This window comes from Cucurbita maxima, unplaced genomic scaffold (genome assembly GCF_002738345.1).
Source record: "Cucurbita maxima cultivar Rimu unplaced genomic scaffold, Cmax_1.0 Cma_Scf00010, whole genome shotgun sequence".
NCBI lineage: Eukaryota > Viridiplantae > Streptophyta > Magnoliopsida > Cucurbitales > Cucurbitaceae > Cucurbita > Cucurbita maxima.
In genome coordinates this window covers 3,259,185-3,271,486 of record NW_019272026.1, presented here as the reverse complement: position 1 = coordinate 3,271,486, position 12,302 = coordinate 3,259,185, and the positions used below count along the sequence as shown (strand labels likewise).

The window sequence follows — 12,302 nt, the reverse complement described above, 5'->3', positions numbered from 1 at the left end:
ATCAAAACCTCGACTTCTGAGGTTATGGCCTGAGGCTCTATCTACTCTCCTAAGTTTAAATTGAAGAGTATATCATATTTTAAAGTATATCAATAATAGATATATCTTAATATATCACTAAATGTATAAAAAAAAAGCCTTAAATTCTCAATTTCAATAGTCTTTACAGTTATTTTTAGAAACGTTTTGGACTTTTCATAGTTATTATTTGATAGAACTGTCGTTTTTGCTTAATTTTGAGAGTACGATAGAGTAAATTTCATGCAAGTGATGGTAACGTGCATATAATATCTTATTGAAATTTAATCATGGAACAATTAATTGTTAGGAATACTTCCACAATGGTATGTTATTGTCTACTCTTAAGCTCTCATAGCTTTGTTTCGGGTTTCCCCGAAATGCCTCATCAAATAAAAATTTATTCCTTACTCATAAACTCATGATCAACCTCTTAATAAGGTAATGTGGGATCTCTCCCAAAAATTTTCCTCACGAACAAAGTACATAGATCCTCCTCTAGGGCCTATGATTCCTCGGCATTTGAAATCTACAAACGGGACAGGTATTGGTATCAGCCAACCACTGGACAATGCAATTCCGATGAAAAACATGAAAACAAGGCATTCCCACCAGCGATTTCTTCCTCCTCTTCAACTCCTCCAAACAAATCACACAAACATCATCACTTTCAATCTCTTCAATTCTCACCCTCGTCAACATCATCTCGATACCACGACTCCGATCACAACCCACTACTCCATCTTCCACTCGTCTATTGTAAAACATCCCGATATTCCAAACTTTCAGCGTAACAGTCAGACGAAAAACACTCCCAAACGCATTCAAATCTTCCCTCTCTCGAATTTCAATCCACTTCCGTTTGATCTCATCCGCTACCATCTTAGGATCAACGAGCTCGCTAAAATCAGCGAAGTGCACCGACAAGCGATTTTGCAACGCAGGGCTGTGGTCGCGTTCGACAATGGCGAGAGGAAGCTGGCAGATTGGGAAAGGAAGGCGTCGGTATCTATGGGCGGTGAAGGAAATTACGGTGTTGTCATTGGCTACTTGGATGTGACGGCATTTGACTTCGACACGGAATTTGAGGCTGATTTGTTGAAGGGTTTGAGGGGGAAGTGGTTGTTGAAGGTTGGGAGGGGAAGCTCTAACTTGTATTGATAAGATATTCGTGGTTAAACGTGGAGTGATCAGATGTTCCATTAAAACCTTTGGAAGAATTAACTAAAGAAGCATGTATTTCTGTGAGAGAGATGATATTGGCGTTCGAAGAAAGGCTATTTATACAACAAAAAACATTCATTCTAATTTGTTGAATGATCTTGTAAAACAAGAGATAACATAATCTTGAATTTAACAAAGAAATTTAGCATTTTATCTTAAAAATATGTTTGAACGGTTTAAATTTTTTATTAATATATATGTATAAAATTTTAAAAGTAACATAAATAATAATAATAATAATAATAATAATAATAATAATAAAATATATATATATAGGGTTTAAAAATAGTATTAATATTTTTTTATCTTTAACAAAATTTAAAAATTATTTTATTTGAGATGAATATCTTTTATATATATATATATATATATATATATATATATATTTATTATTATTTTTTTTGTTAAAAAATATTTTATTTGTGATGAATATCTTTTATTGATATTTATTTATTTTGTAGTGTTAATGTGAAAATAAATCATTAAATATGCACCCTTCTTAAAATTTTATTTTATTCAGAAACATTCATCCATTGGATATAAAATGAAAATTAAATCTAATTAAACACAAATTTTAGTTTAAATTTAATTTAAATATAAAATTTTATTTTATATTTAATTATTTTGACATCAATTATTTAATTATTTTATATCTAGTTAAAATATAAAATTTTAAAATAGTACTAATATTTTTTACCTTTAAAAAATTTTAAAATTATTTTATTTTTGTGATGAATCACTTTATATTATATATATAGTAGTGTTAATGTGAAAATAAGCCATTAAATATTCACCAATCGTAAAATTTATTTTTCTTATAATACATTCATCTATGGATATACTTACTAACATAAAAAAAGAAAATTAAATCTAATTAAACACAAATTTTAGTTTAAATCTAATTAAAATATAAGATTTTATTTTATATTTAATTATTCATTTTTTTCAAACTTTCTAATACCTACAAAATTTGTTAATTTGAAGATCTATATTTTTGTTTATAATATATATCTATACATATATTTATTTATTTTATAACAATTTATTCTCTAACCGCAATTTAAAATAATTAAAATTTTTAATTATTTGAAAGATAATTTTTAAAAAAATATACATTTAAATTAATAAACGGTTTAAAAATAAATAAATAAATATTTTAGTTTTATTAAAATTAAATTTTAAATTAATAGATACAAAAAATAATAATTAAATTTAATGGGGAAAAGAAAAAATAGGTGTAGCCGTCCTCCAGCCTAGAGTAAAAGGTTGAACTGGGCTTTTTACATCGTATAGGATTTAGGAGGGAATAAATAAAAAAAAAGAAAAGGAGAAAAAAAGAATGAAATCTCTCTAAGCCCTAAAAGAGAGAACATATAACAGTTGAATGAGAAACGTTGAATAACATGAGAGGATTATGTATAAATTCAATAACAATGTTCGCTCCCTTCCTATCGCCGGCTCCGCCTTCTCCATTGCTCTCTTTCAATCGATTTTCTCACATTTCTCCTCCCTCTTGCATTCCTGCTGCTGGTAACCTCTTGGATTTTCCACTTCTATCGTTGCTTATACATTATTTCAGTCATTTTCGAGGAAGAAAATGCTCGCACTTGGTTTTGCGTTTATTTTGATTGCGAACCTGTTTTTTGTTTTTGTTGCTACTGATTTGCGTCTATGACGATGGTTTACAAGTTCAATTTCAATTCCTACGTGTTTTCGTCTTCTTACTTGTACTGATTCTTGTTCTTAATCTGAAACTAGACAGACTTACTCCGGGTGGCGTCTAGGCGTCTCATTTCTGCCACGAAGACGACACAATCGGTTTCCACAATGGCAACTGTAAGTTATTTGGAGCATATATATTACATAATCTACTTCTGTTTGAATGCATTCACCTTCACGGATTGAGTTTAACTGAGACTAAATGTTGGCGGTCTGGCGCAGGAGGAAGAAAACGTCGGTAATATGAAGCGACAATTAGCTAAAATATTCGACGTATCACTTAGAGCGACGGTCCCTGAGGAGACGGATGTTGAGCCTTTGGTTGCTGCTTGTGCTGGAAAATTTGGCGACTATCAGTGGTATGCAATGCGAATTACTAATACCCTAGTGTATACTATAGTAAATTAGATTACTGTTGCTAAGATGTGGTTTCTTATTTGGTGAAGCAATAATGCTATGGGCCTTTGGTCTAAAATAAAAGGAAAAGGTAGTCAGTTCAAAGGCCCTCCTTCCGTTGGACAGGTATTACGGTTTAATATTTTGCGTTTTTTTCCCATGATGGTCTCCTTTCATGTTGGATCTTCAGGATCATTTTTTTGATTATTTGAGAATCTGACAGAACTGCGCTCTTGATTTCTAGGCCATTATGAAAAATCTTCCTCCATCTGAAATCATAGAATCATGTTCTGTGGCAGGCCCTGGTTTCGTGAATGTTCTAATATCTAAAAATTGGATTTCTAAGGTAATGTCATTTTCTTGAAAATTTTAGTTGGAATAACTCATATCAATTATAAGAACGTGTTCGTTGTTTTTTCTTTCCTAACTTAGTTACTAATCCTCCACGGTCTACAAAAAATGTTCATTATAATCAATACTTCTACGTGTGTATATGCTTAATATGCATTGCCTGCTACAGAGCATACAAAAAATGCTAATTGATGGTATTGAAACTTGGTCACCGCGGCTTCCAATTAAAAGAGCAGTAGTTGATTTCTCCTCGCCTAATATAGCAAAAGAAATGCATGTTGGCCACTTAAGATCTACGATCATTGGAGACACTCTAGCCAGGATGCTTGAATTTTCAAACGTGGACGTTCTTCGGAGAAACCATGTTGGTGACTGGGGAACACAGGTATAACTTTATATTTGTCAGTGCCTTAAAACAGCTTCTTTATTCAAGGATTTAATGTTTATTCATGGTGTTTTCCATCGCAATAGACAAATGGCTTTTCATGAACTGCCTTTGTTACTCTTTCAAAGTGTGAATGAAAACTGAATTTAGTTTCTGGTTTGCCGCTTTTGCCCCATTCCTTTTCTGCCATATCCAGATTAGCTTCAAAATAGGCAGTCTTGATTGTCAATAAGTATAAAACGTTGTGAATATCTAGGTTCTCCAATGCATACTATTTCATTCATTTTTAAATGGCTTCAAACTTGTTTAATCCCCATAAAGTTTTGAAGTATTTGAAATGTTGATTTTGGCCTGGGGTTTTACTTTTTTAATTGGCTTCTACAGAAACGAAATGTATCAACAGATATTCATTTTTTGCTTCTTGTTTGCAGTTTGGTATGTTGATCGAATTCCTTTTTGAAAAATTTCCCAACTGGGAAGAAGTTACTGAAACAGCTATTGGAGATCTGCAGGTAGGAGAGAAACTTTAGAATCTTATTTTGTTATTGACATGTTTACCTTTTATAGTATATTAACAAAAGTAACTTTAATAAGGTTAAGAAGTTCGGTGTTTTTGGTCTTACGTAATGGACTTTCTACTGTTAAAGATAGCACTTCACTCTTTTATGTGAAGCAAATGTGTTCTGTGAATTCTTACTTGCAATAAAGGCCGAAAATGAATATGGAGAAGTTATTAATGCCCGAATGCCATATCAAGTAGAACTGACAAACTGTTATTTGGAATTTTGATTACATAGACATTCTATAAGGCGTCAAAGCAGAGGTTTGATAGTGATCCTGCATTTAAGGAGAAGGCACAACAGGCAGTGGTTCTTCTTCAGGTGATTTTTACTGTGGCCAATGTATACATGTTTCACAACCTTATTTAATGCTTATTTATTATTTTGGACCCTAGATCTTCATACTAAAAAAACTGTTTACAAACTTCTTTTCAATTGTCATTTACACTTACTAATTTTATTTTTGTCTGCTAATTTTCTACATGATGACATTTATTGTATGCTAAAATGTTTTTTCTAATATTTGCATGTTTTTTTATTCATAAGTACTTCTACTTCATATAAACATGAAAAATAAATAATAAAGTAACAAAATAAAATTTGGAGTTCACCTAAAGAGCCTCCGTTTGTGTGTTGGTTTTGACGGAATTTTGTAACAACTCATTCGGTCTTATTACTATAGATTAGAGTCCATTTTTGAATAGTTAGAAGCCCGGCTCCCTTGCATGTTTATTTATTTATTATTATTATTATTTTAATGCCGTGGACCTTTTGTCTTGTTTTCTTTCCTTTTTTTTTTCAATGAAACCTTATTTTCTCATAGAAAAAAAGTAATGGAGGCGACAGTTAAGAAGGAGCTTATTTATCTATTATTATCATTATTTTATCCATGAGTGTTTGTGCATGCTTACACACATCTTAATTAATCTCTTCGAATAACCGCCTATCCCTACTATATTTCATGGTTAGAAAACATGTAGGACTCTATTCTATATTAGTTGGCCACCATGGGATTTGAGTTCATTCTCCAAAATCTCTTTTACTTAGATCACTTGTCCCAATCAGCCTAACGGATGGAAATTTCATATTTTATGCAACGTGTCTTAGCATCTGCAATTAGATTGAAATTTTAATTTTAAGGATCTAAGTTTCATTATTGAAAGTGAGTTTTATATGTTGAAAGAGCTATAAGTAGACTCCACTTGATCTTAGGCTCTTAGAGGTCGAGTATACCCATAAACTTATTGTTTAGTTTTTTTGCAGCTTGTTTATGATTTAAATATTCCTGCAAGAGAATGATAGGGCATATCAATTATTTGGAAGTTTCTCTTAGCTAATTTCTATTGAAATGATCATAATCTTTTTTTAACAGGGTGGTGAAGCTAAATATCGCAAGGCTTGGGCACAAATATGTGAAATCAGCAGGAATGAATTTAATAGGGTGTACGAACGCCTTGGAGTTCAATTAGAGGAGAAGGTGCATTTTGGCTTTTCTTTTATATATTATACGTGATACTTGTTTTTGTTTATCCTCCTATAACATTTTACTCGTGTTCTGCTTGTTTTCCTTGTGTCCTTCCGCTACTTGTTTCTGTTGGGATTAGGAAAATCTTCCTTTTACTGTCAGGTCCAAGTTAGATTGTTTTCCTGGCTTAAGGTTTATTAGTGTTTACCACCATATTTATTAGTTGGAATAGTTAATTTACAGTTAATGGCATGACATCAACTACCAAACAGCATCAGCTTCTTTGTCAGGTTGAAGATCTTCTGTTCTATTGATATTATCTGCTACGTATGGATCTTAACTTGCAGAGTCATGAGTCTGCCACTCTTGATTTTAATATTGATCTGAAATACTGCCGACGGCTTATTCTCAGTTCTCATTTGGTCAAGGTCTTTTCATCTCTGTCAGGGAGAGAGCTTTTACAACCCATACATTCCTAATGTCATAAAAGAACTGACTGATAAGGGCTTAGTGGAAGAAAGTCAGGGTGCTCGTGTAATCTTTATTGATGGAATAAATATTCCTCTAATTGTTGTCAAGAGTGATGGTGGTTTCAATTATGCTTCAACTGATCTTGCAGCCATCTGGTCAGTTTTTCTCTAGCTCATCTTGTTTTTTAATACAACTATTCACTGTCACTGGCTATGAATAACTTGAAGGTTGACGCAGTCGTCAAACTTTATAATCAGTTATGACACATCAACATTGTGCATATTTGGATGCCCTCTGATCGATTGCATGATTCTCAAAATCTCGTGGAGCTGAATCATTCTGATTGATCATATTTTCTTGCACCAAACAGGTATCGCCTTAATGAAGAAAAAGCTGAATGGATTATATATGTCACTGATATTGGGCAGCAGCAGCATTTTGACATGGTTTTCCGGGTACGTGTCTCGAGCAATTCCTGCTCTGACATGATTTGTTTATCCTTCCATGTTTGTTGCATGTATGGTTATTTGCAGACCTGGTAGCTGGTCTTCTTAACTGTAGTTAGCAATTATTTAATGGATTGGTTGTTGTCTTACACTTCCTCTGTTTTGTTTGTGCATATGATAATTAACTACTGTAAATCCATCCATGAATTCGTTTCTCCTCTAAAAAAATTATTAATTACTGTAGACCTGGTCATCACATATCCACCAAACTACTGCTAACAATTATTTAATGGATTAGTTATTGTCTTATATTGGAAGGAATTATTGCTATTTTTTTCAGGCTTGTAAACGTGCTGGCTGGCTTCCACTTGAGGATAATAAGCATCCTAAAGCAACCCACGTTGGTTTTGGTTTGGTTCTTGGTGAAGATGGCAAGCGTTTTCGTACTCGAAATACTGAAGTGGTTCGTTTAGTTGATTTGCTTGATGAAGCCAAGAGCCGCAGTAAAGCTGCACTTATTGAGAGGGGTAATAATAATAAAGATTATTAAGACTAGTTTATTTGATCGAAAAAAAAATTGTGCAGCTTGCTGCTTTACCTTGTTAGATTAGTGGAAGTGACTAAGTTCGATTTATTTTTTCTTTATCAAACTTTTTACAGACTTACTGTCAACATTCCACATATTTTACTTTGTAATTTGATTTTTGATAACCTTCTTTAGAGAAAGCTGCAGAATGGACTGAAGCAGAACTTGAACAAATTGCTGAAGCTGTTGGTTATGGTGCTGTTAAGTAAGTTACCATTTTCATTACTGGCTATACCTTTTTATGCCTAATGCATGAATCCTAGAGGTTATCCTTGATGTTCCTTTCAATGAAAACCTTGAATGAGTCCTATTAATTGGTACCACTCATAATGGTCATCGCTATAACATGAAAATTTGATCTTGTATTTGTTGGGGGATATCTGAGAGGTTATGACTTTCTGTGTACTCAACTTGGGCTTCCCTACCAAAGAATTAAGCCTTTTCCATTAGTTGTAACTTAAAGCTGTTCTGTAATCTTCCAACCATGAGGGGCACAGGTTGGGCCTCTTTGTCTGTGCCTTCTTTTATAGGTGTCTTCTTGTCAATAAGTTTTCTTTTTCTTATTTAAAAATTTGTCTGCTTCATGTTTCTTCGTTCAAATGTTCAGAAACGCTTATTAAGACTTTATGTTCCTGAATTGTCTCGACAGATATGCTGACCTCAAGAACAACAGGTTGACCAACTATACGTTCAATTTCGATCAGATGCTCAATGATAAGGTACAATTTCTCATCTGGTTCTAGGCATGGAGTATAATATACAGAAAATTTAGTCAAACAACCTAAATGTAATTTTTTAAGCATCCACCTCTACTGCCTCTAAAGTAAAAGCTCCGTAGTCCACTTTCCATACACACCTAAATTTTGTGGTGACCAGGGTAACACTGCTGTGTATTTGCTGTATGCCCATGCTCGTATCTGTTCAATCATCAGGAAATCTGGTAAAGACATAGAGGAGTTAAAAAAAGTAAGTTTCCTTCTAAATCCCAGAACCAGTTCTTCTCAAGTCTTCAGTTGGACAAGACCAGCAGTTTTGCATTTGTTTCTTAATTTTTTTCAACTTTATTTTGATAGACGGGAACAATTGTGTTGGAGCACGAGGACGAGCGTGTTTTGGGGCTTCATTTGTTACAATTTTCCGAGGTAAAAACAAATATACATTTTAACTGGGTAACTTTGCCTCTGCGTCTGAACCATTTTATATTTTGTAACTTTGTCTGTACCTCGTGATAATTACTTTTCCTCCCTTTACTTTAGGTGGTCGAGGAAGCTTGCACCAATCTGTTGCCGAATGTGTTGTGTGAATACTTGTACAACTTATCGGAAATATTTACGAAAAAATTCTACTCCAACTGCCAGGTACGGCCTACTTCTCTAGACCAAAAGTCGTTCTTTATGCATAATATCATTGTCCCACTAATAGATGTTGGATAATCTCTAAACCACTAGCTCTTGTCAGCTGATAGCGTCGTGGCAGCTAATCATGCCTTGGTTTTCAACACATTTTCCTTCAATAACCTAGAATTTGAAGTTACTTTTTCTCGATCATTTTGTTTGGTTATGCCATTTGCATGAAGTCGTTTCTTTTCCCATCTTTGTGGTTATGAGCTGGAAAAAGGTCACTTAATTTGTACCCTTGTCCCAAATGCATCCAAGAAAAGATGCCGATGCCGCGGACGTCTTCTCGCAAACAAGTTAAAACTTCATTAATGTTGATCATATTTGTCAGGTCGTTGGGTCGCCCCAAGAAACGAGCAGACTCCTACTTTGTGAAGCTACTGGCACAGTGATGAGGAAATGCTTCTATCTCCTCGGAATAGTACCTGTCTACAAAATATAACCTCGAAACAGTGCCACTTCCCAGATCCTCTTCCATCTCCTTCGACTTGCGTTACTTCATTATCCTCCACTAATTGACATATTCTTGCCACATCCTTGCCAACATTAGAGTGTTGCAAAAAAGAATAGAAGAATTCATACCTAACATTATATTGTTTTAGTTTGTCAAATTTACCAGTTTTTCAACCATGTAGTTATTTCATCCGATGTAATTTTTCAGATTCAAAGACGAACAGATAAACAGCATTATTGATCACCCTAAAACAAGACAAATTAAATTAATATTTTTAAACTTCAACTTAAATTTATATGTACTTTTAGGGTGACTTCTTTATGTCGCATCAATCTATTGATTTTGTTTCTATATGTTTAAATGATTTCGATTAAGATTGGAAGATGGCAGTACCGTCCAGAAAACTTTAATAATCAAAACCTTTTTGAGTTAATTTGAACTGAACAATCCGTCATCCATGTTAGCACCTTAAAGCTCGCAAGTATTGCAAAATCATTGATCTACAATTGAAGGTTACCTTAGAAAAATAAGAAAGGGGGAAATTATGGCTTAGGGTTAGTAAAGAAAGCACGAATTCAAGCTTAATTCGATGGATACGACATCAATTATCTCGATGTTCGATTCCCACCTCACAATCGTTGAACTCGAGCAAGGAAAGTAATCAGTGGCCATTCACAGGGATTGCAGACCTTGAACCACAAAGCAAACTAGTTCTCCCTCTTGATCTTGAAGCTTTCTTGGCTATGTTGGCCCTTGGAATAATGGATTTATGACCATCAAAACTCTTGCAAGACTTGAACTTTTTTGTAATTGGAGACACCCTCTTAGCCAAATCTTCTAATCTTTCTACACTTGCTAGAGACGTAAAAGACTCTGATTTACCATCATAATATCTAGACAACCCTCTCCTGCAAAATAGCCATAAAATCAAAGCAAACCCCATTAGCAATCCATATATTCATAATTCTTTCAATCAAAATGTGAAAAAGGGGTTTATTCATCCCATAACTTACTTCATAGGAAGATGAACCATTAGCTCTGATAGCTCATAAAGAGGCCCATTTGAAGAACTCGTAACTGGAGAAACGGCATCTTCCACCATATCCAAAGAAGAAGAAGAAGAAGAAGAAGAAGAAGCTTCAGAATTCACACCACAATCTTCCGTGATCCATCTGCAACACCCATTATTCTGAGCTCCATCAACACCAAGCTGCTGATTTTCTTGCAATTTTCCCATTGGATAATCAATCCAAAACCAAAAGACAAAGAAGAAGAAAATGGGTATTGATAAAAATGGTTTCTTGCGACTATATATGGAGAATCGAAGCAGAAAGGAACGATCTTTTTTACTCTTTGTTGATAAAACTTTGAAAAAAAATAGAATGAAACAAGATCTTGTAACTGTACTACTACTATATGCTCCAAAACCTATTTATATATATGTGGAAACCATAGCTTATATTTATATCATTTCTTTTTGGTTTTATAACGAGATAGGCTTGGATAATATTCCCTTTTTTTTTTTTCTTTTTTTGCTGTTCTATCCAAAAACCCTTTATCATCAATTATCATCTTTTTATATTCATAAATTATTATCAAAATTTATGGGGCTGAGTTTTTTTTGCCTTTTCCCATATTACTAGGAAAGGAGATAAGATCTAAAGTTGGAAGACATATCCACAAATTGAATAATTCCCATGTTCTATATTCTTTCTCTCTCTCTCTCTCTCTCTCTCTCTCTCTCTCTCTCTCTCTCTATATATATATATATATATATATATATATATATATATGTGATTTCATAATATATGATATTGAGAATTGAAAATTGAGGTCAACATTAAGGTTACTTTTGCTTCATAAAGGCGTGACATTATAATGTTCATGTATCATCAACCTTCCATTGAGGAAGGATTGATTAAAATTTTGTAAAAAAGAAGATTAAAAGGAAGAAAACAGCCCACCCTTTTAGAATAATACACCTCTTTTTAAGATACCTTTTGTATCTATGGAGATTTTCTTATCTCCATCCCAATCAAAAGTGTTGCTAACATAATTGAAATCGTGCCCAATAATTAAAATTGTTAAATTATATTAATTTGATCTATAAATTTTAAATTTCATCGAATGGTAAAAAAAGGGAAAGACTTTTATACTTCTAAGGAAAGATAAACCGAAGAAATACAATTGGAATAGTTATATATTTCTCGTAATGTTTTAAAACAAGAACCAATAATACCTTCTTTGTCTCGACTATTTAATTTTTTTTAATTGGGATTTACTTAATTACTAAAGAAAAATATAATTAATTAATTAATTAAAAAAAAGGACAGAAGGGCACAAGTCACGATGGAAAATGGCGATGGTTACTGCAAACAGCCACCCCCAATCATTCTGTGTTTCTTATCCCCGCTGTCCCAATCTTTGTTCTTATCCATTCTGTCGTAGAATTTTGGCCCATCAGGCCCATTTAAATCTAATGGGCTGATACGCATGGCCCACTAACAATCTCACTTACGGATTTCTGTTACTGAGGCCCAGTTTTCTTGGGCTGATGTTGGGGCTTTTAATCCATTCCGTTTGTGATTTTTTCTCTCTCTTACATTTATTCAAATGAATAATATATAATTAATATCTAATATTTCCAACATATTATAAATGTCCAATCCAAATTTTTTCATATAAAGATTACTTTTAATCTTTATTTTTTTAATGGGTAAATACAGACCGTTACACGTAATTTAATTAATTAAATTATGCTCAAATTATCGGATAAAATAGTTTTTTAATATTTTTCAGGGGAAAAAAAATTAAACGGCACCGTTTGAGT

At 33.2% G+C, this 12,302-nt stretch overlaps 2 protein-coding genes across 3 annotated transcripts; one reads left to right on the top strand and one right to left on the bottom strand.

Moving 5' to 3' along the window:
• The first annotated feature begins 2,612 nt into the window (after window positions 1-2,612).
• Window positions 2,613-9,732, top strand: LOC111485139 (arginine--tRNA ligase, chloroplastic/mitochondrial-like). Of its 2 annotated transcripts, none has more exons than XM_023131877.1 (18): window positions 2,613-2,772; window positions 3,005-3,078; window positions 3,184-3,320; window positions 3,408-3,483; window positions 3,602-3,703; window positions 3,878-4,093; window positions 4,525-4,605; window positions 4,891-4,974; window positions 6,026-6,130; window positions 6,566-6,744; window positions 6,960-7,044; window positions 7,376-7,562; window positions 7,757-7,826; window positions 8,271-8,340; window positions 8,498-8,587; window positions 8,695-8,763; window positions 8,878-8,979; window positions 9,350-9,732. In XM_023131877.1, exons 1-18 carry the CDS (start codon window positions 2,646-2,648, stop codon window positions 9,458-9,460), a joined length of 1,965 nt encoding a protein of 654 aa, XP_022987645.1. In that variant the 5' UTR covers window positions 2,613-2,645; the 3' UTR covers window positions 9,461-9,732. The 2 variants fall into 2 exon arrangements, with proteins under 2 accessions (XP_022987645.1, XP_022987646.1); XM_023131878.1 differs by having other exon boundaries at window positions 2,614-2,772; window positions 3,001-3,078.
• A 184-nt stretch (window positions 9,733-9,916) lies between these two features.
• Window positions 9,917-10,922, bottom strand: LOC111485297. Its single transcript, XM_023132123.1, has 2 exons — window positions 10,486-10,922; window positions 9,917-10,380 (listed from the first exon to the last, which is right to left on the bottom strand). Exons 1-2 carry the CDS (start codon window positions 10,707-10,709, stop codon window positions 10,134-10,136), a joined length of 471 nt encoding a protein of 156 aa, XP_022987891.1. The 5' UTR covers window positions 10,710-10,922; the 3' UTR covers window positions 9,917-10,133.
• Window positions 10,923-12,302: the final 1,380 nt, after the last annotated feature.

What these genes read in the sequence shown, in the direction of transcription:
- LOC111485139 (XM_023131877.1), top strand. Translation starts at nt 2,646, where the DNA reads ATGAGAGGATTATGTATAAATTCAATAACAATGTTCGCTCCCTTCCTA. An exon ending in ATTTTGACATGGTTTTCCGG is followed by an intron (nt 7,045 to 7,375) that starts GTACGTGTCTCG and finishes TATTTTTTTCAG; the next exon opens with GCTTGTAAACGTGCTGGCTG. An exon ending in ATCAGATGCTCAATGATAAG is followed by an intron (nt 8,341 to 8,497) that starts GTACAATTTCTC and finishes TGTGGTGACCAG; the next exon opens with GGTAACACTGCTGTGTATTT.
- LOC111485297 (XM_023132123.1), bottom strand. Translation starts at nt 10,709, where the DNA reads ATGGGAAAATTGCAAGAAAATCAGCAGCTTGGTGTTGATGGAGCTCAG. An exon ending in ATGGTTCATCTTCCTATGAA is followed by an intron (nt 10,381 to 10,485) that starts GTAAGTTATGGG and finishes GCTATTTTGCAG; the next exon opens with GAGAGGGTTGTCTAGATATT.